At 42.4% G+C, this 25116-nt stretch overlaps 1 protein-coding gene across 6 annotated transcripts in view; it reads right to left on the bottom strand.

Moving 5' to 3' along the window:
- The window catches only part of TJP2 (tight junction protein 2), a 74308-nt gene that overhangs the window by 4871 nt on the left and 44321 nt on the right, over window positions 1-25116 (bottom strand). For all 6 annotated transcript variants that reach the window (XM_019555090.1, XM_019555092.1, XM_019555095.1 and 3 more), the window contains 17 exons: window positions 23901-24025; window positions 18499-18601; window positions 17177-17747; window positions 15211-15314; window positions 14770-14923; window positions 13466-13577; window positions 13227-13363; window positions 12289-12355; window positions 8466-8616; window positions 7091-7199; window positions 4964-5174; window positions 3719-3906; window positions 3151-3246; window positions 2973-3052; window positions 2049-2259; window positions 1500-1600; window positions 872-1084 (listed from right to left, as the gene is read on the bottom strand). In XM_019555090.1, coding sequence (XP_019410635.1) covers window positions 872-1084; window positions 1500-1600; window positions 2049-2259; window positions 2973-3052; window positions 3151-3246; window positions 3719-3906; window positions 4964-5174; window positions 7091-7199; window positions 8466-8616; window positions 12289-12355; window positions 13227-13363; window positions 13466-13577; window positions 14770-14923; window positions 15211-15314; window positions 17177-17747; window positions 18499-18601; window positions 23901-24025 — 2733 coding nt within the window. The remainder of the gene's footprint in view (window positions 1-871; window positions 1085-1499; window positions 1601-2048; window positions 2260-2972; window positions 3053-3150; window positions 3247-3718; window positions 3907-4963; window positions 5175-7090; window positions 7200-8465; window positions 8617-12288; window positions 12356-13226; window positions 13364-13465; window positions 13578-14769; window positions 14924-15210; window positions 15315-17176; window positions 17748-18498; window positions 18602-23900; window positions 24026-25116) is intronic.

Genomic DNA, 25116 nt, shown 5'->3' with positions numbered 1-25116 from the left:
AGGTGGCTCCAGCCCCAGGTGTTCCTGGTTTATGGGTAGAGGCAGGGTGTTGAGCCAGGGCTGCAGTGGGCAGCTGGCGGTGGTGGCGCTGGGAGCAGAGTGGCAGCAAAATTTGCAGTAGGTGCAGCATCCTCCCAGTGCCGCCGGTTCCTGCTCCCAGCCCATGCCAAAGAGAGCCTCGTGCAGCCCTGCTGCAGCCCACCCCGCCCCACACAGATCGGGGGGGCACCTCCCCCCACTGGGGCGCAAGCAGCGGCAAGAGCCGCCTCCACCCCTCCAGCCTCCATGAGCTGTGGCTCTGCCCCCCCCCAGCAGTGCCTGCCCCTGCCCATCCCCCACTGTGGGGGCATTGATCTGCACCCCCCCTTGCCCCTTCCCTCCCCCCTATCCTTCTACTACACTGGATTTACCAGTTGCATGCAGCTCTTCACACTGCCAGGCTCTGCTCCTTGCTGCCCGAGTGCTGCGCTGCAACTGTGTGCAGCATGGGCATTTACTGGCCCCATCAGGCTGATATCCGACCAATGCATCTGTGCACCTCTAATATTCAGCAATCTACTAATTAGTTAAGGTTAGCTTTAATGGGGTAGTTAAACAGTTGCCACATTACTACTGGTGACTCAATGACCTTCATTGAATCACGGCAACACCACAGGTGACACTAAGTCACCAGCAAACAGAATTAGGCGAGTTAATTCAGATATTGTGCCTGATTTTAACATGCCTTTGTAATTTTGTACCAGGACCAATATCATTCTGCAGCTGGAATCAGCCTTCTCAGGCCTGGATTATAAGGATGTTGGCTATTAACTTTTCACAACATGCATCACTTCAGGGAGCTGCAGCTTTGTCAGAAGTCCAAGTAGCTCACCTCCTCATGATGCACAGGCTCAGAAGAACGGCTAATAGAGGAAACACTTGGTTCGTCTGATGGCTCATCAAGTTCATTGTCTGTGTACACTCCACCTTCTCCATCTGTGTCTTCCATATCACTAATCAAGCGACTGTCACAGCTCAGATAGTCGGCACCCATAGCTGTTAGATATGACATGCGATCTTCGGCATCATCATCCATTCCTTCCAACTATGAAGGTGAATTGAAAGAATTAGATTGGACTTCATCCCCCTTTATAAGCTCTGAGTAGCATTAATCTATAAAACACAATACACTACTGCAACAACTCTGACATCCCCAAGAACAGGAAAGCCCCTCCAGTAGAATGTTATGTATATTCCTTAGAAGCAATTGCCTGCTTCAGTTTAGTAGTGAGAACAGCAGGATGAAATAAAAAGAAAAGAACAGAACATTTATCATGGACCTTTTTCTAAAACAAAACAAAGCAAACCCCCCCCCTAAACTTTTTTGCCATCCAATACAACATTTTAAACTCATGTACACATGTGTGCATGTGTGTGCGCGCATGCAACACCCCCCCACCAGGATGTCCAGAACATAAATACAACTTTTCTAATACAATTTGAACTGTTTGATAACCTACCTTTCCTTCTGACACCCATACAGCTTCATTCTGCTGTTGCTGAACTACATCTTTCAGACTGCCATACCAGCTATCATTGGCTGAATTCAGATTGACAGTGGCTGTAAGCATTAAAAAAGTGAATCTCAGATTTCACAGAAATTCTTCTTTTAAATTCAGAAACCTCCAAATACCCATTTCATTCATGCAACCAAATCCTGGATAATGCAAGATTACTTCATGAGCTATTTTAAGTAGGCCACTGGCAAAAATGCAATGCTTGATTTTTTGTTGGCTTTAGAAAAATGACTCTGTATAAATGCTACTTACTTTTATTGGTTATTTTAGAAATTGTTTTACTAGAATAAATAGGATACAGTAATCTCCAAAAAACTCTTGAAAATTGCTTTTATACTGAAATACATTAAGACCAAAAACTGGTCCTAAGCATATTAGCACAAATTTGCACAGGATACATAAGTCATAATCATTTAATCTTCTTGATAAAGAAAAGCATTCTATCTGCACCCACTGTTCTTAGGAGATAAAATTAGAGAGATTCCTGCTTACCTGTAAAGAGATGATGGCAAGTTTTCTTCAGTTTATTTGCTTGTTCATAAAGCTTCCGGGAGCTCTTGTTGGATGTGGGAGAGAGCCTTTGTCTCATAGTTTTAACACCCTGTTTACTGTCTGGGTTTAAAAAGATGACAATCGGGAACCACTGGGTGTAATTCAATAGGTCGACAGCTTTAGGAGTCACATCCAACAAAGCATGCTTGTCCTGTTAACAAAGAAGGCCCAAATTAGTGCTTCAGCTGGAGGGGGGAAGTGTCAATATGCTTCCACAACCCCAACCAGAGTTATAGCCATGCTAATACTCTCCTCAAAAAACATAAATCCTATTCACATCTACTAACTCTGATGTTGGGTGTAACATTCTTAGTCCATTTTCTATTCCTTTCGTCTCCCTCTGTCACTTGTTTTCTTCTCGTTTCCCTACCTAGAATTAATTCTCTCAGTCTTTGGGGTGTCATCTATCAATCACCATTCATACAGAGGGACAAAGGGCTCACAGTGAAAGTGGCCCTGGAGGTTACAGAAAGTACAGTTCTGTCATTATAGTGACAGTGCAGCATTTTTCAACCACTGAATTCAGGCTTGGCTTATTTTTAGACTAGTCCACAGGTCACTTATTTTTTTAAAAAAAATATGCAAGACATAAGTGTGCTCATCTTCATCCTCAGTTGCAAACTTTTTTTTTTTTCTGTGAATGTGAAAAGGAAAAACAAAAAAGGCAGTAGGATCAGTGACCACGTTTCAGCATAGCTGCACCTTCATTTCAAATTCAGGTGACTATTTTTGTGGTCCTTAAAACACTTCCAGATTCTTGTTCCAAGTTAGGAACCAAAGAAGCCCTAATGTCTATGAAAGCTATGAAAGAATAAAAAGGTTCCTGTTCTTGAAAGCAAACGTTTTCAAGCAGAAATACTTTACCTGCTCAATAATTTGCCTCACAGTGTTCAAACGCACCACTCCAGTGGACTTCTCTGAACCTGCATCTTTAGGTTCGGTCTCTGCAATAACATGTTTTTGTTAGTTATGAAATGAGGGTTGGGGGAGGAGGAGAGAGAAAAAGCCACATTTAAAAAAAAAAAAAAAATGAAGGGCTTACTGGCAGTTTGATACAGATGAGGTAAGTCAGTTGACAGCTTCTCCATTGCTATGTCTGCAATGGGGCCAAATATCACCACAGGTCTCTTAAAACCAGCTGAAAGATAAATATTTAGCGGGAAAAGGCTTTAAATATAAAATAACCATGGTAATAAATATTGAAACAGAAATATATGAGGTTCAGTTTAATATTTATGAGTGAATATCCTCAAACTCTACTCTCTCTCTCCATTCCTAGTGATTCATGTAAAGAATAAGTTTTCTATGTGTTTTACAAATAGGAAAAATCAAATCCAAACCATCTTTCTGCTTGCAAGATTGGCAAACTTGATTTGGAAGTGCTTCTCCCTCGCATGCATGAAACTCCACACAGAAACTTTTACAGTCATTGTTTTTACTAGAGAATAGCTGCACTTTGAAGTCAACATCTTGACTAAGATGATTCGACCATTTTCATTTATACTTCAAATTTAGCCTGGAGTCCAAGGTGACTAGCAGCTAGCCTGCAGCACCTGGGCAGGAGCACCTAGCTATAAAAATGCTATCTGTTTTGTAAAAGTCTCACTCACCTTCTCGCAGATGAACTCGCTCGTAGGCTGGGAATTTTGTGCTAACAGATGCAATAACAGTCAAATCTTCACGGCTCTTCTTCAGATTCTTTTTCATTCCGGATCTCTGCCCGCGCATTCTCCAGAAATCTGCCCTATCACTTGAGCCATCTCTTTGGGCATTTTGAACAGTGGCAATCTGGTCAGCTCTGAAAGAAACAGCAGAGAATCCATTTGCAGATAGGAAATCACTCAGAGTGGGGAGAGTTGGGGGAAGAAATACCCCATGGTTTACACAAGAACTTCAGCAGAATCTGATGTAGGAATTTGTATCGGAAATGAAGAACTCAGCAGTGAGGCAACTTGTGGAGGAAGATCCAGGAACTCTTGCCTTCAAGCAAGCAAAATTGAGTCAGAGCACTGCTCTCATGCTAGACCTGCAAGGTTTGTTGTTCAAGAATTAATCCACAAAAGGAACCTGGCTGTGATGCACTGAAAAATGCCCAAGGCAACATCCACTGGAGAAAGAGGTGGTGCACATGGAGATAGGAAAACTAAAAGAGCAACCCCTAATGAACTGAGGGGCAAAGGGCCTAACTACTGCTTCCTTCTCTTCCTCCCCACTGCCTTGGATATACAGTGACTTGATGATTCTGATTTCTCATCTTTATTTCAAGTGAATATTACGGTACACTGCACAGAATAGGAATATCACCTAAGGTACCATACACACACGCTTCAAGTAATTTTAGGAATTTTATAAGAAAAAACTGAAGGGTCGGGGCTTTTTTGTTATCTATTGTGCTTAAAAAATGGAGCTGTGATCATGTTTAAGGTCACAGTGGGGGCACTGACACGCACGTGGGTGAATTAATTTGGAGCTAGTAACTATTACCATCATTATTTCAGATGGGGAGCTGTGGCACAGAGATTAAATAACCAGCTCAAGGTCAAAACAAATCTACAGCAGAACTGGGAACAGATCCCAGATCTCCTAAGCTCTGATCCAATGCCTTAACCATAAGACCAGCCATTGTCAGTGTGGTTCCCCATCAACTCCACAGCTTTAGAAGTTATTTAAATTCACTACTGTTACGGATGTGAATGCTGTCTAATTTCTTTCCATCCCTTTCCCCAAGCAAATTAGGAGTATAGGAGTAAAGATTTAGATAAGATAAAACAAAGCAAATGAGAAAAGTCTCTGAGTGGTAAGATGGGGGGCGGGGGAGGGGAGAGGGAAAAAAAAAAAAAAAAAAATCAACATACCTGCTTTTGTTTGGAATGATGCCCTTTTCCAGTTCGTTTCCAATTCTCACAGCCAACCAGTTTCCCAGTTTCCCATCATACAGTGTATCAACTACTCTGAATATCTCCCCTCTGGTGAAGGCTAAACTCTGAGGAGATTCCTTCTCACATTCAAAGTGGCTTCTTATGAAGAATGAATCCCCTCTGCCACAGGCCATTATGTCTCTGTACACTGAAAGAAGAGACACTTGTTACTTTAACTTGTCTATTAGTTATTTGCTTTTCCACTTGCTAAATGAATGTTCTACACCACCCCTGGAACAGAGTTCTACGGATAATGCCTTTGCTCAGTACCCTTTTCAAACTTAGTGCCTTACTTAAGGTTAAATGGAGAGAGATGTTCCACTCAACACAGTCTGAAATTCCTCCCCTTCACCTGCAGTGAAGGTGTCAAATCTGAACCCACAGTACCAGACCCAGGACCGCATGAATGGTCTGCAGCCCACATCAGGCCCATGGATCCACGCTCCTCATCTCCCCCCAAAATGCAGTATCCAGTAATGTGGCACTTTTTACAGCCAGTCTGGGACTCTACACACATGGTGCCTGTGGGCCTGGCTGGGGAAACATACTACATGTGCCATCCATTCCAACTAGTCCAGGACCCATGCTATATGAGACACCCACTCTGGAGCCGCCTGGGGGATGTCATGTGCAGTGCAGTCCTGGACCAGTCAGGGCTGGTGCTGCATGTAGCACTGATCCTGGGCTGGCTGGAATGGGTGCTGTGACGTGTCCTGTGCCCTGCAGGAGGGATTGGTCTGGCCCAACCCATGACACATGCAGCATGGAGATCAACTGAGGACCCAGAAGCAGCACCAGGAGCCAGAAGATGGGGCTCCAAGGGCTGGATCTGGCCTGCCAGCTATAGGCTTGACATGACAAAAGATGAGAAAGAAAAAGTGATCCAGAATGTCCCATGTGCCTGCTCCCCATGTTAATCTCTTTCTTCCTCTCCTTTTCTTTCTGTCTTATGTATAAATTTAGATGCATCTTTGTTCAGCAATGCCTCATTCTGACACGATTGGGCTGATCTGGTTCTCCCTGGATCTGGTTCCTGTCACTGGTTTACTCAGTGACTAGAGGCAAGACATGCTGCCCTCCAGCATTATGCAAAACTGCCCCAGGCTCGCTCTCTACAGCGTTCCCTGGCTCTACCACCACTGGGAACTGGACATCTGAATGCTGACACCTCACCTAGTTTTGTCACCCTTCACATCCGTGTGCTCCAGTATGCACACACAATCTTCTGACAAGTTAAGGAACTCTCAGTCTTTTCCTGGTGCCCATTATGCAGCTAAAAGTGTAGGCAGGCAGCACACATTAGACACTTAATTAGATCTAAATAAGTCTCGACTAACATCCAGGAGAGCTGTAGAGCAGTGGTTCTCAACCTTTTCAGAATCAAGTCATCTCTCAATCACTTCTGTGAATTGAATGGCACCCAGTTTCAAAAATGGATTTGTTAATTCGAGGGCTTATACCTCCTTGCAAAGGGGGCAGGCTGTGCAGGTAGGGGGAACCCTGACCCTGCCTTTATCAGCTTATCTCCTCATACTTGAAGCCTCAGCCTGCCTTTATTTGCTCATCTCACTTCCTATGCCCCCTGAAACGGGCACCCTTCAAAAGGATCTTGTGGCACCACAGAGTGCCCTAGCTGAGAATCACTGTTGTAGAGAAGCTGCTGTCCGAATAGGAAAGCTGCAAGAAGCAGGCATCTAGCTGTTAAAGGTAAAGGATACTGAGCATGGGAGGGACAAGCTTTAAGATTCAAGCTCACAAGGAGTGCTTTTAATTGGGGAGGGAAGGGGGGAGTACAACTCTGAACTCTTTCTTGATCAGCTAGATGGTGAAGGAGCCAGCCTACAACTCCTCCCCATATCCTCTATAATAACCAGCAACAATCTTCTAAAATTTTGAAAATAAAGGTGAATGACATGTTTTGAAGGGCAAGCGTAAGAGTAAGAACAAAGAGCATTGGTAGTGCCATAGTACCAGCTGAGCCAAAAAAGGTCTGATGTTATTTTCATAGACTAGCACAATGACTTGTAACAAAAATATTTTTACACCTTGGTTTTAAGTGCCTACCTTCATATTTACTTTGAGCCAAAATGGTCACAATTTCACCTTTGGGAATTTCTAACAGGTAGAGAACAGCATCCTCCCGAACAAGGCCTCGGAAATCTTGTGTATTCACCTGATAGGAAACAAAAGAAAACAAAACTAAGATTTTAAGGAAAAAGTTATTTTAAAAATGAAAAAAAAGGAAGAGAATGCTTATCATGGTTTTTTTTTAAAATCAATACAGAGGTTCATTAGTTTATAATGATGAACACTTTTTGTACACAGAGGATGAACTCCAGAACTGACAAGGATTTCCTGAAAGTGCACTGATGTTTAGTTTCCTTTAGGAAAGACTATAAAATGTCTGAATATTTGCGTAACAATCAAGGGTGGAGAGTGTTACTCCAAGCCAGGAAATAATGTTTCCACATATTGTGCAGTGTTAGAGTCCTACCTAGTTGAAGTGCATAGTTCTTGCTAATTGATTGAGGACCTTCAGGTGAATTAGGTACCCCCATGTGTCTTGGCTGGTTATAGAATTCATCACTGGTTTGTATTCTAGTTTAACTATTATCCTGATATATTCCAGTTATACATGCTATGCCTGGCATTAGAGTTGTGAACACAGCACAGCTTCCTGTGGTTGCCTCTCTCAACAGTGCTTCCCACAGTCCCTTTCATCTGTGCCTATCAGCTGCTTATCTGGACATACCAGCGACTTCCACTCCCAGTAGGAGGGCTAGGGAAATTCTGAACAGCTGCTCCCAACTGCAGGAAGAAAGAAGAGTGGGAGGGGAGGGAAGAGAAGCAAGGAAGAATCAATATTTCAAAAGAGGAGATAACTTTGCAAAATCTGTTCAGGTCAACCAGAGAAGTAGAGGATTACAGCCCTGATTGGAACTCCACTGAAATCAAAGGGAATCTTTTCTTTGGTTTAAAAGGGCTTTGAAAAATCAGGCCCAAAGTGAGGAAAAAATAGACAGAAGAGAAAACTCAGAAGGAGGAAGACATAACAGACCAGAAGAGGACCGCAATGAAGTCTCAAAAGTTTGAGTGAAAAAAAAAAAGAAGGAAATGGAAAGGGGAAGGAGAAAATAACAGCCCACCCTTTCTGCACCTTGACGTGTACTTTTCAACTCAAGATTGGAAAAGTCACTAAAGTTTGTCTTCTTCATCATTATGCATTTCTCTTGACAAATCTGTCACATTTTCTCTGACTGAAGTCAATTTAGATTCAACTGCAAAAGCCAAAATTTAAGGTTTCAAAGGTGATCTTTACAGATAATCTTAAATTGCTTTATATGCTTCTGAGTTGATAAAAGTAAGAAAGCAATTCATTTTCACATGGCGGCAAGAAATAATCAATCACTTTTAGTTCCAGGGTTGAATCCACTGGTACCTTAAGAATTTGATCTCCTTCTTGTAACCCCTCCTGTTCAGCTGAAGTGCCTTCTTGAATTCCAGCAACAAATATCCCTACATCGTTCCCACCAGCCAGCCGGAGGCCCACGCTGTCCCCTTTCTTGAATTTCACCATCTTTGTATTAGGGCTGGAATGCAGACATGCAGAAAGAGAAATCCCAGCCAAATATCAACACACATATGACAGTAAGTTTGTAAGAAGCAAACTTCTATACAAATACTCATCTATGACCTTTGTGTTTCAGCATCTCATGATATTCGGGTAATGCCAAGTATCAGCATACCAATATATTAGAAGTGCAGCTCAGGGAGTGGAATTCAGAAATCTAAGTCAGGCACCTTACTTCACTATATAGGAGATGGGGAGAATCAGGTGCCTAAGAAGGGGGCTCACAACAGGCAGGATGCTTCTTGGACTTCACTCACCTCCTTAGGTATGAAAATCTGTCTTACCCTTTCCTTTTAGCTGAAAAAGGATATGGGGTGGTGGTACGTGCCTTTTATATAATACCCTGCTGGTTAAAGCACTTGGTTTGGAAGAGGGAAACCTGGGTTCAGTATCTTCCTCAGTGCAAGGAAGTTGAAACCCAAACCTCACAGGACAGCATCCTAGCTCGCAGGCCACAAGCTAGGCTGAGATGGGAGCACAGTCCTCATCTAGGGTTATTTAGTCTGGAGAAGAGAAGGCTGAGGGGGGATTTGGTAACAGGCTTCAAATACTTGAAGGGTGACTACAGGAAGGACAGAGATGGGATTTTCTCTGTGGATACAGAGGACAGGACTAGGAGCAATGGCCTGAAGCTTCAACAGGAGAAATTTTGGTTGGAGATTAGGAAGAACCTTCTGAACATGAGGGCAGTCAAGCACTGAAACAGGTTATCTAGACCAGTCATGAAATCTCCATCCCTGAAAGTGTTCAATAGCAAATTAGACAGATACTTGGCTGGGATGGTCTAGTCAGCGATAATCCTCCCTTGAACAGAGGGTTGGATTAGATGATTTCATGGACTAGATGAGGTCCATTCCAGGCCCTACCTTCCCATGATCCAATGACACGTATAATTAATACTTTAAATAATACACAGGCTTAGGCAGGAGATAAGTGCCAAGATGCTAAGCTTAGCTACGATAGCAGCATTCTGGGGCATGTGGAGAAGGAAAAATTTAGGAAACTAAAAAAATAAATAATTAAAAAAAAAAAATCTACAAATGTATGGGTAGCTAAGTTTTCACTAATAGACATTAGCAGGTAAGTGTTGTTTTTCTGAATCACTTACACAGGAATTTAGGCTTCTAAAATGCAGACAAGATCTTATTTTGGATCTAGCCACAAATAACTTTTCCAAGATGACACAAGACTGCAGTGGAGCAGAGAACTGAACCCAGGTTTCTAACGTTTTGTACCAGCGCTGTAAGTACTGGACTATGTGCCTCAAGCACATAACTACTTTTTAATGTTATAGTTTAAGTGAATTATGAGTAATCAAATCCAGCTTTTCCCTCCCTGTATAGTATTTAGAGTGAAGTGATAATCTACCTCTCCATATGATCTAGAAGGTGAATTACATTTACCAGTTAATTAACAAAACAGTGAGATAAAGGGAAGTCTAGAGGCTCTGTATTGGAAGCATACCTAAGAATATCAAATTGTTTTGATAAAAAATTAACTCCTTTTCGTCCAAGGACAGATAGGCTTAGTTGTCTTCCCCCACAGAAATACTATGTGCCCAGATGATTTCTATACATCAAGGACAGTGTCTGTGCCATCATTCACTCTACATGCCCTTGTGAGCCTCTACCATGAACTTTCCTCAACAAAACTGAAGTTAAATACTAGTGTGTCAACTTGTATACAGATACGGTCTGAGTAAAAACACAGGGCCTGACTCTGGGGGGAGGAAACAAAGCCCAAAACATCCCAGTGGTATATCAGTTCTTATATTTTCAAACACAACTGTACTGGGGCTGTGTAGCTAACAGTTCTTGAATTCGCCTTTTGTAGGTTTTGCCTGGAAGTCCCAATCTGCAACTAGTTTGCTATGGTGGCTGTGAAACCCAGTGTTTTTCCCTTTTGCTAAGATCATATCAAGAGAGTAATTAGGTAGCTCTTTTATAAATTAGCTTAGTGATTCACTTTTATAAATTATCTTATTGATTCAAGTTATCAGCATTTCTCTGCATCCATAAAATGCTCTGACAAGCATTACATTAAACTGGGCCACTTGTGAAAGGTTATCAAAAACATATATGCCCTAGTTCCATACCCATGTTTTTTCTTATTTTTGAGTGAGTATACAAGCAAATACACAGTACAGAGACTGGGCATTGGGAAGATGCACATTTAGATGCAGAGCTCTCCTGCTGTATGTTCCACTCAGGGGGCACATCTACACTTGCACTTTAAATGTGTATTAAAACAGGCTAATGCACATTAAAACATCTCAAAGAACCTGTGCACTTTCGCTAATGTGCTGTTTTTTAGTACCTCACAATGGAGGTACTAAATTTAATGTGCATTACCAAAAGCGCATTAACTAACATGTAGACAGTCAAGGGGTGTAATCTTCACACACAATTAATGTAGAACAGTAAACTCTGGAGCTGTTTGAGCCAGAGTAAACTGCTCCTGGACCCAGTGTCTACACATGCACCTGGGACAGCAGCAACTCTGAGCTGGGGTGGAACAGTTTATGCCAGGGCCAGGTGGCACTGTTGGGTGGCAGAGGGGCTGGCTGGGGCACAAGGGTGCTGAAAGTATGGAGCTGTGTGGCTAGGTGGTAGGCAGCAGTCTAGTCCCCTGCTGACTGGGTTGACTGGACACAACTTCAGTCAGATTCTACATGCACAGGCGACTGGTAGGAGAGGTACGAGGGGGCATGTGCCCCCCTAGCAGGGTCGTCCCTGCCACTGGCAGCATCTGTGGGAGCTCAACATGCCCCCCATGACAGGGTCACCCCCACTGCCAACATCTGCAGATGCTTACCAGCTCTGTCCCCGCTGGCAGCGGCTTTTGCGGATGCCCCCTAGACTCAGGAGGGAACAGTTGCCCATGTCTACATGTGTGTTTAATCACAGTTTATTACCCCATCATAATATAGTACTGCCCCTGAAAATATGACCTTTGGACAGCATTAACTAGTTTACTGTGGCCGAATAGTGTCACAAATGTGGACAGTGACACTTTACTCAAAAACCAATTAGTCTACTTTCAAGTTAAGCGCATATGTAGATGGGGACAGGGACTGGTGAGCACAACAACACGTTTGACATATCTAGGCCTTATCACCACATGAGAAACAAGCCGGTAAGAATTTGTCTTCTTCAAAGTTACTGTACTTTCACAGATATTCCAGTAACTTTGGGGGAAAATACACACACACACACACTTTTATATCGGATTATACCACTGCTTCTCAAAATGGGGTTTTTTGGATGTCAGAGGATCATAGTTGAAAGTAAAGGTCTCAGGGTCCATACACAGAGATACATACTTACATTTGTCTAAGATGCTATTGCTTTCATGCCATCAAAATTAAATTTAAAAAGACAGGTGCTTAACTAGCTTTAAAATTGCCCAGTCTGAAATCAGAGACCATATGTACATCTCACACTAACCTTTAAGAACTAAACTGATTTAGGTGGCTGTCAGCTACCTATTTAATGTAGAAACACAGTTGCTCATTCCTGGTATAGAACTATTTACAGCACATCAGTTACAAGGCATAAAGAAAACAGGCTAAGGTAACAAGAAAAACAACTGAGAGAGAAGATGAGAAAAAACACATTTTAACAAAGCCTACCCAAATATTGCTTCATCTTCAGGACTGGGTTTAAGAAACGTTCTTGGGATCGCTTTTGGCTGAGACACTGCATATACGTATATATATACACATATAGAATTAAAAACATAAAAATAACAATGATTAATTTGGACAAACAAGACTTCACATATCACGATATAAATTAAAATGTTTTCTGCCTTTAATCTGGGCCAGAGGGCCTATAAATCTAACATGCAAGCACTTCTCTGACTGTAGTGTCTGATAGTGAAAGGAACTGTTGTACTGTGATATGGGGCCAAGCTCATCCCTCAATTGTGTAAACCCCATGAGATGGGACTTTCCCTCCACCTCCAATTTCTCTCTCATAAGGAATCCCTGGTATTCAGGTATCCCTAGTTTTCCCCTTTTAGGTCTCCTGAGAAGCAATTAGGCTTATTCCTGTCAAAGTGACTGGATAAACGTTTTAAAGCCAGTCTATACCTTTAACTCCCACTTACCTAGGAGATAATGGGTGATGGTCCTGACCCCTTGTGCAGTCAGACTTTAGCTGTACACTGTAATAATCAGGATTTTATCTTGTGTCAGTCCAAATGCACAGATTCAATCCTACTGAGGGTAGGAGTCTACATCTGACTTTCAGGAATTATCTTTGCTTCTCTTCTGTACTTTCTTTTCAATGAAATAAAGATCTAATCCTTTATTAGAAATACAGATGTGTGTGCAGATCTGTGCACAAACTGCTATTTACAGAGTAACTGGAGGAGCCATAAAGCATGCTCTTTGTAACTCCTTTCTGTTAATGCATGGCTTAATCCTGACGTACAAGGGTTTATATCCCTTGCACTAACAGTCCCAAAGGAAATTCCCTCCAATCAGCTAAAGTAAGGGAGGGAAAGAATGCAAAAAACCAAAAAACAAACAGTAAAAAACCCTCTAATAGGAGATTCAGTTCTGACCTGGTGGTTCTTCTTTGTACTCTGGTTCTTTGCTAGTGTCCGTGACCACAGCAGCAGCTGGAATATCACCAGTTGATTTAAAAGGTGTAGGCATTGCTCCCATCCTGGACAACCTGCTAGATGGATCATCTTTTGCACTTAATGGAAAGAACAAAGTTGAGCATGTTAAAAAAGAAAGAAACACTGAAACAACTTTAAAAAAACATTTTTAATGAAAGAGAAAGAGTGGCAGATCCTACTTTGGCTTTTCTTTCAGTTTTTCATTGGACGAATGAGAGTCTGCATCAGAATGATGTAATCTTCTCTCTTCTAGAGGTGAGAATGACCGATTGGACTCTATTTCAGAAATATCTATTGAGGAAATCAACAGTACAGGAAGTCTGTATATGAGATATGCCTACAATGTCATTGTGCATTTATCTACAGCAATCTACTTACAATAGTTCATGGCACAAAATATGAAATATTTATTACCTACTCTCCCTTAATAAAAACAGATGTGGGGGAGGGTAGGAAAGGAAATAATGTGTTCCTCAAAGAGCTTCAGTGTCTTAGGAAACAATCTCAGAAATATTTGGAAGTTCCAGACCTACTTCCAAGAAACATCAAAAGCAAAACAAACTTTTACTAACTTATGTTAATATGAGTCTCACCAAAAGCACTTCTCCATTCCCAATCTTCTATAATTTTTATCAACTTTACATGCTGCCCTTTCCAATAAAGGTACTTAGCAGCTTAAAGTAAGAGAACAAAATAACTTATGAAACAGGAGAAGTCTCCAGTCTTGGGCTCTCTCTCATTGCTGTAACAATAAAAAGGAGATAAGAGTTGCCAGTACGAGCAGCCATCTCCTGCACAGCAGAGCTACAGAAAGAAAATGGCTGGAGTCTGTTCTTTCCCAATCCTTCATTTGACAATCTAGAGGTTCACTGGTGAGAAATACGAAGCTCAGCTGCTAGGGGTCCTTCACAGAATAGGAACTCATTTTCTCCTGTAACTCACCAATCCAAGGCATATTCTAATCTTGGCAACAAGAGCTGAAAAATGCTGCACTGAATATTGTCACAGCAGAGTTATTCACTGATTAGCAGAATCCTGTTACCAGTGGGGCATCCCGTACCTCCCTGCAATGATGGCGTGAACCATTCACATGCTCCTAGGAAGACAGTAAACTCAACCACCAGACTACTAAATTCCATCACATGGCCTCCTGCCTTGGAAGGCCAAAGAGAGTGGTAGCATCCTTACAGAGTCAAAGACGACCTCATTCCACATTTTCATGTTTTAGGCTTTGCACTGAAAACAACTATCCTTCTTTGTGTGGGAGTTTGCTTAGTCAAGTCAACATGGCTCATAAATCACTTTGAAAGGTCACTGCAGAGTGACAGGATTCTTTCTAAGCCCAAGGGAAAGAGAGTTTGCTGTACCAATTAAAAAAAACCCTCTGCACTGTTACTGTCTTATGGCAGATGCAATGAATTAGGATTGTACCCATACAGAAAGTAGAAAAGACATTACACTTCTTAGCCCTATGACACTTCACCTTCTATTTCTGAATCACTGTCATTCATTGAAGGGATGTTGAGCAGTGTCTGCTTTCTATCTCTCAGGACTACTAACTGAAGTTTTCCTCGGGACTTCTCAATCAGTTTTCGGGCATCAGTTAATGACATATTCTCTGTCACTGTACCATTGATCTGAATTTAGAAAAGAGAACAGTTTTATTATAAGGAAACAATTGAGAATGCAAGCAATGGTCGTTTCAAAGTTGACGTTACTTTCAACAGCATCTGACGAAGGGAACTCAAGTTCACGAAAACTTGTGCTCATATATCTTATTTAGTTAAGGTGCATATCCACCTGTGCCTTCTGCATTACTCCCTCTTCAAAAGCTTTTGCAGTTTCGTTTAGCAAAAAATAAATAAATAAATGACCATCACCACCACTTATAGTGATGCTACACAATCCTTTGTCCTAAACATACCTTGAGAATTATGTCTCCCTCATGCAGGTTGCCATCTTTAGTTGCCAGGCCAGTAGTGGTCATTTCTTTTATGAAGATCTGACTTCCAAGTCGAAGACCGTATTCTGGAGAAGGGATTGGGGGGGAAAAAAATCACTGTATTGTTTGACAGAATGAGCAAATGTCTCTTTCTAAAACCTATGCTGTGTACACATCATCTGCAGTCACATGCTAGAGAACACATTTTGTTACGTACATATTTACTTGGATCCAAGTTGACCCTGATTTTAAGACAACCCCCCAATAATTAGACTCTATATATGGAAAATGTATAAATTAGTTATAATTTTCCAGGTACAGAACCTAGTTATTGAAGGCTCATCTTAAATACATCCCCCTCCCACTGCTACAGCAGGGAAAGCAGTGGCTGGGGGACTCAAGTGGCCCCCTCCCACTTCCCCCATGCAGTCTTCTTCCTCTCACTACCAGCACCTCCCCACAGCCTCTGCCCCTCCCCTTGCTCCATGCTCCTCAGTCTCTGCCTTTTCCCCTCCTTGACTTACTGAGTCTTGACAAGCCACTGAGGGCCACATTACAGGCAGTCAGGAACAGATAAATATTAATTTTTTTAATTTTGTAGGGGTCCCGTGGGCCAGATAGAATGGCCTAGCGGGCTGCATCCAGCCTGTGGGCCGCATTTTGCCCACCCCTGTTATAGACTAATTACCTACTGTATTTACCTGAACAAGATGACACTGAATTTAAGACAACTGCCCACTCTTAATAATTAGATTTCATACAAGGGAAAGTTATAAATGTATTATAAATTTTCTGTGTATGGAATCTAATTATTGGAGGATCATCTTAAATTTATCTCTTCCTTCCCAATAACTGCAGGCAGCAGGGGGACAGACAGTGGGGAAGGTAGCAGGGGGAATAGTAGGAGACAGAAAGTGAGAGGGGCAGGCAGCTTGCCTCCTGCCACCTCTCCCCCATCCATTGTGTCCTTTCCCCCACAGCCTCAGGCCCCTTCCTGGTTGCTCCCCCTCCACGCTGCTTCTGCCCCCTGAAACCTGGGATCCCTGACCCCTTTCTTTTCCCCCCACCCTGTGCTCCATACTGCATACTGCAGAGAGGATGGAGCATGTCAGCATGGAGCAAAAGTAAAGGGAAGTGCGGCAGAGAGGGAGAAGCAGCGTGTGTGGGGAAAATGGGGGAGGAATATTTGGGGCAGCAGCTGTAGCTCTGGCTCCAGCCCCCCAAAACCAGAGCCGGAGCTGCTGCTTGCCTTGTCATCTCTTACTTGATTGTAAAGTGAGGGAATTCCCTGCCCCCCATTAAATTGAGAGAGAAAAGAACCTCATCTTCTAATAGAGTAAATACAGTATTTAGTTGGTCTATAAAAGGTGCATCTCTACCCTGACTTCAACCTAAAATGTAGTTTTGTTTACAACTTACTTCTGAAACACTACAAGGATGTTTCCTGCCTTACATCTATACCCTCACATCCTCTAACTTTTAACCAGAAGTTTACTTTTTATGACAGACTTCAAATGAGGACCAAATGAATTACAGATTGAACTAGAATCTTACTCCTAAACCTGAGCCATTAAAGGTGCAAGAATTCACCCATTTCACTCCCTAAAGGACAGAACGCCTCCTCTGCTTCGGGTGGCTGGCTCACCTGCAAGTGTCAGGGGGGTTTTTTGAGTGTTGATTGAAATTTGTGGATGCTAACAAGAGAATGGCAGGAGATTGGGGAGGAGAACCAAAGAGCTCAGTGACCTGGAGAGATTATATTAGTAGTGCATGGTGCAAGCAGGGAGGAAATCCAACAACAAAAGCCTGAACTAAAAACTCATATACAAACTGCGATAGTGGAGAGGGAATATTCAACAAGCAGTTGCATGTGAACCATTTTTTTCCTTAAGTCTTTCCCTACACCAGAATTGTGTCTTAAATTCCACATTACTTTACATACACCTACCTTCATTGGATTTATTTTTTGTTAGGAGAACACCGACAGGCCCATCTTGGACCCGCTGACCTAGGAACTCATGCTGGCGGCGCATTTCAAGTGAGGGGCTGCGGGAACAAAGCCTGTCTCGACTACGACTCCTGACTTCCTTTTCATATCTAAGGTCAGGTTGAGATCTGTGGTTGTAAGCTTGACCATAGCCACGTTCATAGCCATCATCTCTATCAACGCTCCTTCCCCTGCTCCGGTCTCTTCTGTACTCTTGGTCCAAACTTCTCTCCCTGTCAAGGCTCCTGCCACGACTCCGATCTCTGCTGTAGCCGCGTTCCCTGCTGTGATCTCTGCTGTAAGTGCGTCCTCTATCCTGATCTCGTCGGTAGCTCCGATCAGGACTGTCTCCCCAGCTCTGGCTGCGCCCTCCGTTGCCGCCATGCCAGCTCCGATCACTGTAGCCGCTTCTTGCACTTCTGCCATCGAACTCGGCTTGGTCATCCATAACATCAAGCGCCCGATCATCGTAGTCCAGAGAGGGGCTTCTCCTCAGAGCAGTGAGCTGAACTTTCCTCAGTCTTTTCACTACCTGCGTGCATAAAAATAAAGACATACATACAACTGTCAAATAGAGGTTTTAAAATGTTTAAAAACTGAAATCCTGAGGAACAAATATACAAATGTTGTGAAAGCGAAGGTACATCCCCCTCCAGCCTGCAAGCATTATTTCAAACAGCTTTGTTCTCAAAATGTAATTTAAAAAAAAAAAAAAAAAAAGGTTAATTTCTACAGTTTAAAATATCCAATTAGTTCCACCCTTCAAAATAGAGCAAGAATGGCTTTTTACTTTTACAAGGTGATAACTTGTGAGGGACTTTTTTAAAGCAAATTTTATTCTTTAGATAGGCGAAGTGCCAGGACAGACAGTGGCCATTTGGACTATAACCTCCCTGAGAAGAGTCTAGCCAAATTTGTTGTCTTTCTGTTTCTTAATTTTAAAAAACAAAAAAAAACCCAAAAAACAGAGAAATCAACTGAGGTTGATCATATGATTAAAGGTACAGAATTAAAAATCAAGACAGCCGGATTCATTTCCATGGTATAGTCATGCAACACTAATCACATCACACCATTCCTTTTGTGTTTTAGTTGTCCATCTGTACAACAGGAATGATAACATTCCCCCCAATTCCAATTTTTTAGCTTGTTTAATCTGAAAGGTCATTAGGACGGTTTGCTTTACTGTGTGTATGTAAATTACACCTAGCACAAAACGCTTCTTCTCTTGTTGGGTATATAGATACACTTATACTGCATATAATTAGTAAGAATCAACTTACAATTGTAGCTACTTTCCCACTTTTTCTTAACTGCTGCACTGCAAAAGAATGGGGAACATTTTCCATAGGGGTCCCATTAACCATGACCACCCGGTCATTTTCTCTGTAAAAGAAAAGCATGAGAGTTTAGAAAGGAATCTCGTAAGACTGAAAATTAATTACACCTTTGTTCATCGTATCCTTGCCATTAAATCACCTCTGTTTACATAAAGAGGATCAAGTTATTTTTTAAAATATTTAGTTAGGCTACATGAATTGCAAGACCTTAAATAAGTGACACATGGTGAAGACAGAGTTGGCTCACAATTTTTTGGGGCCCCCTGATCCATTAAAAAAAATCAAAATTGCAGTTAATTGAAGTATAAACTCATTGAAACAGAATAGTCAAAGCCAGACTGCGTGCGTGTGGGCTGCATTGTGGGGGGTGCAGAGTGGGGGCAGCATGTGCTGGGGATGCCTGGGTTCCCTCCCCTGGGCTGAGGTCAGGACAGGAGTGGAGCCAGGAACTTCTTCCCCGCTCGGCTGGGAAGGGGCTTCCTGACTGCCTCAAGCACTTTAAATATGGTGCAGGCAGTGGGGGGCAATGGGGGCACAGCCCCTTGGCTGTGAGGTCCCCTGTGGCCACAGGTTCCACAGGATAGGACAGATCAGCCCTGGGTGAAGATTTCTTTCAACTTTAACAATTTTTTAAATAATGCTTCTGTGTGCTTGATTTCCGAACAGTGACAGTAACTCAAAAGAACTTAGTATCCAATACCTTACTTTGCTATACCACTGTTTCCATTACATTGCTTCCTCCAACAGGATTGCCTCCCAACCTCCCCCTGCCTCCTTCCTGCAGACCTACAGCCTTTACTCCACTTCTGATATATTTCCCTGAACAGCTGTACTCTAAACCTCCGTCTGCTGTGGAAGAGAATTTAAAAATTAGGGTTGGAAGGGACCTCAGGAGGTCATCTAGTGCAACCCCCTGCTCAAAGAAGTACCATCCTCAACTAGATCATCCCACCCAAGGCTTTGTTCAGCCAGGCCTTAACCTCCAAGGATATAGATTCCACCACCCTTGTAAGTAACCTGTTTCAGTGCTTCACTGCTCTCCTACTGAGAAAGTTTTTCCTAATAGAGAACATAAACTTCCCTTGCTGCAACTTGAAAGCATTGATCCTTGTTTTGTCATCTGCCACCACTGAGAACAGTTTAGCTCCATCCTCTTTTCGAACCACCCAACAGTTAGTTAAAGTATGCTATCAAATCCCCCCTCAGTCTTCTCTTCTGCCAACTAAATAAGCTCAGCCTCTCCCCATAAAACTCACGTGCCCCAGCCCCCTAACCATTTTCACTGTCTCTGCTGGACTCTCCCCATCTTGTCCAAATCCTTTCTGTAGCAGGGGGACCAAAACTGGACATAGTAAGTACTCCAGGTGCGGCCTCACCAGTGCAGAATAGAGAGGAATAATTACTTCCCTCGATCTGCTGGCAATGCTTCTACTAATGCAGGCCAGTATGCTGTTAGCCTTTTCAGCAGCAAAGGCACACTGTTGACTCATGCATCTTATTGCCCACTGCAGGTCCTTTTCTGCAGAGCTACTGCTTAGCTAGTTGGTCCCAAGCCTGTAGTGAGGATGGAAAATCCCATGTATAAGTGCAGGACATTGCACTTGTCCTTGTTGAACATCATGTACCCCTGGGCCTCTGCAGGAGCCACCACCATGCCACTGGATGAGCCACCCAGGTTCCAACTGTCCCATGACATGGCCTGGCTGGGGCCCCATTCCCAGCCCCTATCCCTGTCTGTGCTCCACTTCCTCCCCCACCGTGGGGGCCTTGATTTGCCCCCTCCCCCCCAATGGCCCTTTCCCCTCCCCAACAGACTTACGTGCTGTGGGGGGGGCATACACGCATGCATGTGCATCTGTGCTCAGCCCCCACAAATAATTTTAATATTATATATAATATTATAGAAAGAACCACCTTATTATGTGGGTGGTTAAGCACTGGGACTGGCTACTCAGAGAATGTGGAATCTCCAATCCTGGAAGGTTTTGAAGAGCAGGTTAGAGAGACAGCTTGACTTTAGACAGGGACACTTGGTTTTGACTAGGAGAATCCTTCCACAAGCAGGGGGTCAATTACATGACTGCCCGAGGTCCCTTCAAGCCCTACATTTTTAGGATTCAACAATCGCCCCGTCCTGAAAATTTTTCCAATTCTTGCATTATTCAGAGTGCACATTAGCAGTGATTTTGCTTCAAAATCACTAGTTATAAAGTTGAACAGCATTGATCGTAGCACTGATCCCTGAAAACCCCATCAAAAACATCCTCCACTAGATGAGGAGTCCTCACTGACAATTATTTTCAGACTGCCTGTAAGTTATTTGCAATCCATTTAATGTGCATTTCCATTGATATGGTATATCGATTTTTATTGATATTGTAATCAGGTCATGATCACTGGTGCCTAGACAACCACCAGCTTCTACTTCAGTGATTAACTGAATTTTATACATTAGAATGAGGTTGAAAGCAAGTATAACTTGACACTGACCTTTTGGGTCAGAAAAATCAATTTAAGAAATAACGTTTTATTTCTGGCTACATTAAATTGCCAGCATACATCTCTCAAATTTGAAAGCTCACAAGATAGAAGGGTTTTATTTTTATACAGTACAAACAGGCGCTCAAGGAGCATCTCATCCTACCCTCTAGTTTGATTCAGAGCTCTATAACTAACCATGTGTCCCTTCCTACTTCATTAGTGAGAACGTTAGTGTATATGCACTCAAAGGCTCTGCAGTTCTGAGTCCATACCCTCCTATGAGCCTGCACTAAGTCACAGCAATCTGCCAAGCAGCAGAGCATATGAACCTGTGCCAAGCTCCATGCAGCTGCGGCTAAAATTGTTACCAGTACCCAAATTAGTCAGGTTAATTTCACTTTTACTTCACTTGGGCAGTTCTGTACTCTGCTTTACAATGCGTTTCTGTGGCTCCATTGAGAATAAAATAGGGAATGTCATCTTTGATTTACCGTGCTACCCTTTGCCCCTCCATGCACCTTTCTTCCTTCCTAAATTATTCAAATCAAAAGCATGAAAATCCCCACCATAAAAATTGGGATAATTTGTATTAATACACATTTTGTCAAGTTTGTCTTCAGCTAGAATTCTCAATTCATTTGACTTGTTACCCATATTCCTGGGGGCAAGGAGGAAGAGAGAGATCTAACTAAACACGTTGTTCTCTTCACATACTTCGACATCTCTGTTCAATTTGATTGTGATGGAGAGGATTTGAGTTCATACTTCAATTTCACTTCTTAACCTCTTACACTGTTTATAATTTAACATCCTCCTGGCTGCTCCATCTGATCCCCAAAGAAGATTAGCATCCAGACCTACCATCCCATTGTTACAATCCTCTCTCCCCCCACCCCGCTGAACGCAGTCCAGCATCTCACAAAGTCAAAATTTTCAGCTTATCACCAAGCGCACTGCCAATTATTTAGGCCCAATATCTTCAGTCTTTTGTCCCTCAAGGGATAGAAAGCATCTCAGAGATACTTCTGGACTCCCTCCTCTTTAGTTCTCTTCCAATATCTCTGAGGTCTTATATAAATTTGTGGCGTTCCACATGATGCCATATTATTTGTTCCAATGCGCAACACCAATAGTAAAAGATCTGCCAGATGATGATGATGATGATATAATGCCAATCAATTTTGCTCCTACCTCTTGAATTTTTGCTCTAGGTAGATTTCATCTCATTGTCCTTATACCCTTTGCTGAATTTCCTGGTCACTCTTCTTCATATGGAGTTAGCAATAACAACTGTTTTCCTACTTAGGATGTAGGAAGAACCTCTCTTGGTAGGTGCCTATTTCATACCTCAAAGATGCCCATGAAGTATGTCCCCCTGTACCTTTGTCTTTTGCTCTCCAATAGACAGGCTTCCTGATTAGTTAATTTGTTAAGTAGTAGATACGGCTTCAATACTTCTTTCCCTTGCTTCTCTTTCCCCTTTCTGGTCACAAATTGCCAGTCTGTTTCTTCCGTTTCTACTCTGTTTCCCTTACCACTAACTCTTCTTCCCCTTATAGTACTGGTGGCAAAGACTTTAGAATTGAGCTGTCCGTGAAGTCCATTTCCTCAGATGCTACATGCTTTGAAAATTGTGTCCAGTACAACTAATAAATTACACTTCAAGTGCCACAAAGGAAAACAACATGTACAGGGCAAGTTATAACAGCTGTTCATTCAGGGGTGCTCAGTTGTGAGCAGATAAGCAGATGTGAGGAGCTAAACGCAGGTTCAGGCTCCTCTCTGCTGCCTTACCCGGCCCCTCAGCAAAGAGGTAAGCGCTGTAATATATATTAGTTGCTGAAATGGAGTGCTACTCAATTCACAGAAGTTATGGAGGGTGCCTCAAGCCCAAATAAGTTGAGAACCAGTGCTACAGACAGTATTTTGTAGTTAGTCTAGTACAATGCATAAAATCAGCTTTTCTCCCAAAATTTCCAATACCACAGCTCCATAAGATGGCAGAAATAGTACAGGCCAGTGGTGCTCAATCTTCAGTCCTGCAGGCTGGTCAATATGCCCAGATGGGACCTCATGTTGCACCTTGTGTGACCAATCCAATTCACAGGGCCACACTATTTAACCCACAGGACTCTCCACAGGTTCAGAAATTTTCAGACACACACAGAGCCCTGCAAGCCAGATGATCCTGTGCCGGGAGCCAGATCTGGCATGCGAGCTGAACACCCCTAGTACAGACAAGGCACTGGCCTCCTAATTGCTGTGTCACCCAGTTGTGGTCAGGGCAGTCCTAGATGATAGTAGTTAAAACTCTGGCACTTACTGTTAGCTGGTCCACACTACAGCCCACACCTCTATACCATTGCTGGAACTATTCAGAGAAAATGAAGAGTTTTGTGAAAGCAGGTCTAGTCATGCCAATCCCTAAATGACTGTGTTAAGTGTAGAGACAAAAGGTTTTCAGAAACAGCTGTATCCTCGGGGCCTGCATATAATGCAAGCCAAGGCTTGAAAAATGTTAGAAGATAAAATGAGTCCATGTGCATGCAGAAGAGAGGAAGGGAAGGGTAGGGAGAAGGCTGCTGTGAAAAGCAAACCATTTTTTAAAAATTCCTTTAAGCATGATGTTATCACTTATGTTGTTAAAAACAAGACAACGCATCCTTTAACACCACTCAAGTAGATCAGCTTCTTTACAAAACAGCAAGAGAAGCACGCAGGCCTAATGCAAGCAGTAACCTAGATGGATCAAGTCACCAGGACAAGCTCTTAACCAAACCTGTACCTTTAAAGACCTTATTTTATTCTCAGTACAAAATGCAAAGTGTGCTAAATACAAAAAGGACAGAAGGAAGCACACTTACTGAAGCAGTCCATCTGCTGGGCCTCCTTGGAGCACATCAGAGATAACAATGGATGTTTCACCATTTTCAAAGTGAGGGTTATCTTTGCCACCAGAAACAGCAATCCCAAAGCCTCGTTTAGAGTCCTTTCACAAAAACAAAAAAATTTACACCATGAACTTCAATTCCATCCAAAATATTACTGCATTTTGATACAGAGAAAGAGTAAAACTAACGTAATGTTCCTATCATCACTGAAATATTCTCTTTGAACATGGTCATTACAATAATGTAGTCTGTATGTTGAAACGCAGAGTTCTAGAACTGAACAATCCCCAAAGTAAGTGGAAGTGTTAAAACCCCCCCCCACAAAAGTCAAAAAATTAAGCAGACAGACTGTCCAACCCCTCCACCCCAGAAATTATGATAGGACTTGTTACTTCCTGTGCAATTCTCATACATTATCAGGAAAGTAATTTTGTCAAATCTGTCTCTGGAGACAGGGTAGGTTGCTGTAATGTGGGGCTTTTGGAACTCTTAACAAAACCAAAACAGTGTATACTGGACTTACTGAAAAGCAAGCAAGGTTTCTATCTGTATGCTAAGCAAGATCACCAATACATTCTGAGTACAGAGAAGTAAATACACAGATGCATGCTTTGCACTCCATCTGTTCTATATTTTGACTAATCATTTAATTATCGCTAAAGTGCTAAAGTGATTCTCAGTGATGGTGTCACAGCACTCGTGGGGGTCTTGAGATCCTTTCAAAGTGTGTCAACAGGATTCACAAAATAAACCCAGAGATTTCAAATAGGATCCACAGCCTTAAAAACATTCTGACCTATTATGATCTTTCCAAGTTCCCTGCAACAGAAGAATTGCTCTATTTTTCTGCAGTCAGAAAGTAAATGAAAACTAAGAGCCAACAATTTTTGAGGGTTGCTTCGAATCTCAAAAGGGGTGATTAGAGTCTAAAAAGGTTAATAAAACTGCAGTAGTGCCTGCTATACAAACTGCAAGTAACCTAAGTTTACTGCAACTGAAAGGAAATAGAGAAAATCCAGAAGTATTTTCCTCTAGTATGTCCCTTTAAATTTAAATCCCTTATTCACTTTGTAACACTTAAAGCGCCACTTGTGTTGCCACTGATAGATGTGAAAAACTAGGTTTTTTCAGTGGGAGCAGAAGGGAGTGTATGGGAGAGCATTCAGGGGTTGTATATGTATGGGGGGGG

This window comes from Crocodylus porosus, unplaced genomic scaffold, assembly GCF_001723895.1.
Source record: "Crocodylus porosus isolate Cpor-Errol unplaced genomic scaffold, CroPor_comp1, whole genome shotgun sequence".
NCBI classification, from domain to species: Eukaryota; Metazoa; Chordata; order Crocodylia; family Crocodylidae; genus Crocodylus; species Crocodylus porosus.
The sequence above is the reverse complement of the archived record's forward strand: the minus strand, read 5'-3'. Positions and strand labels throughout refer to the sequence as shown.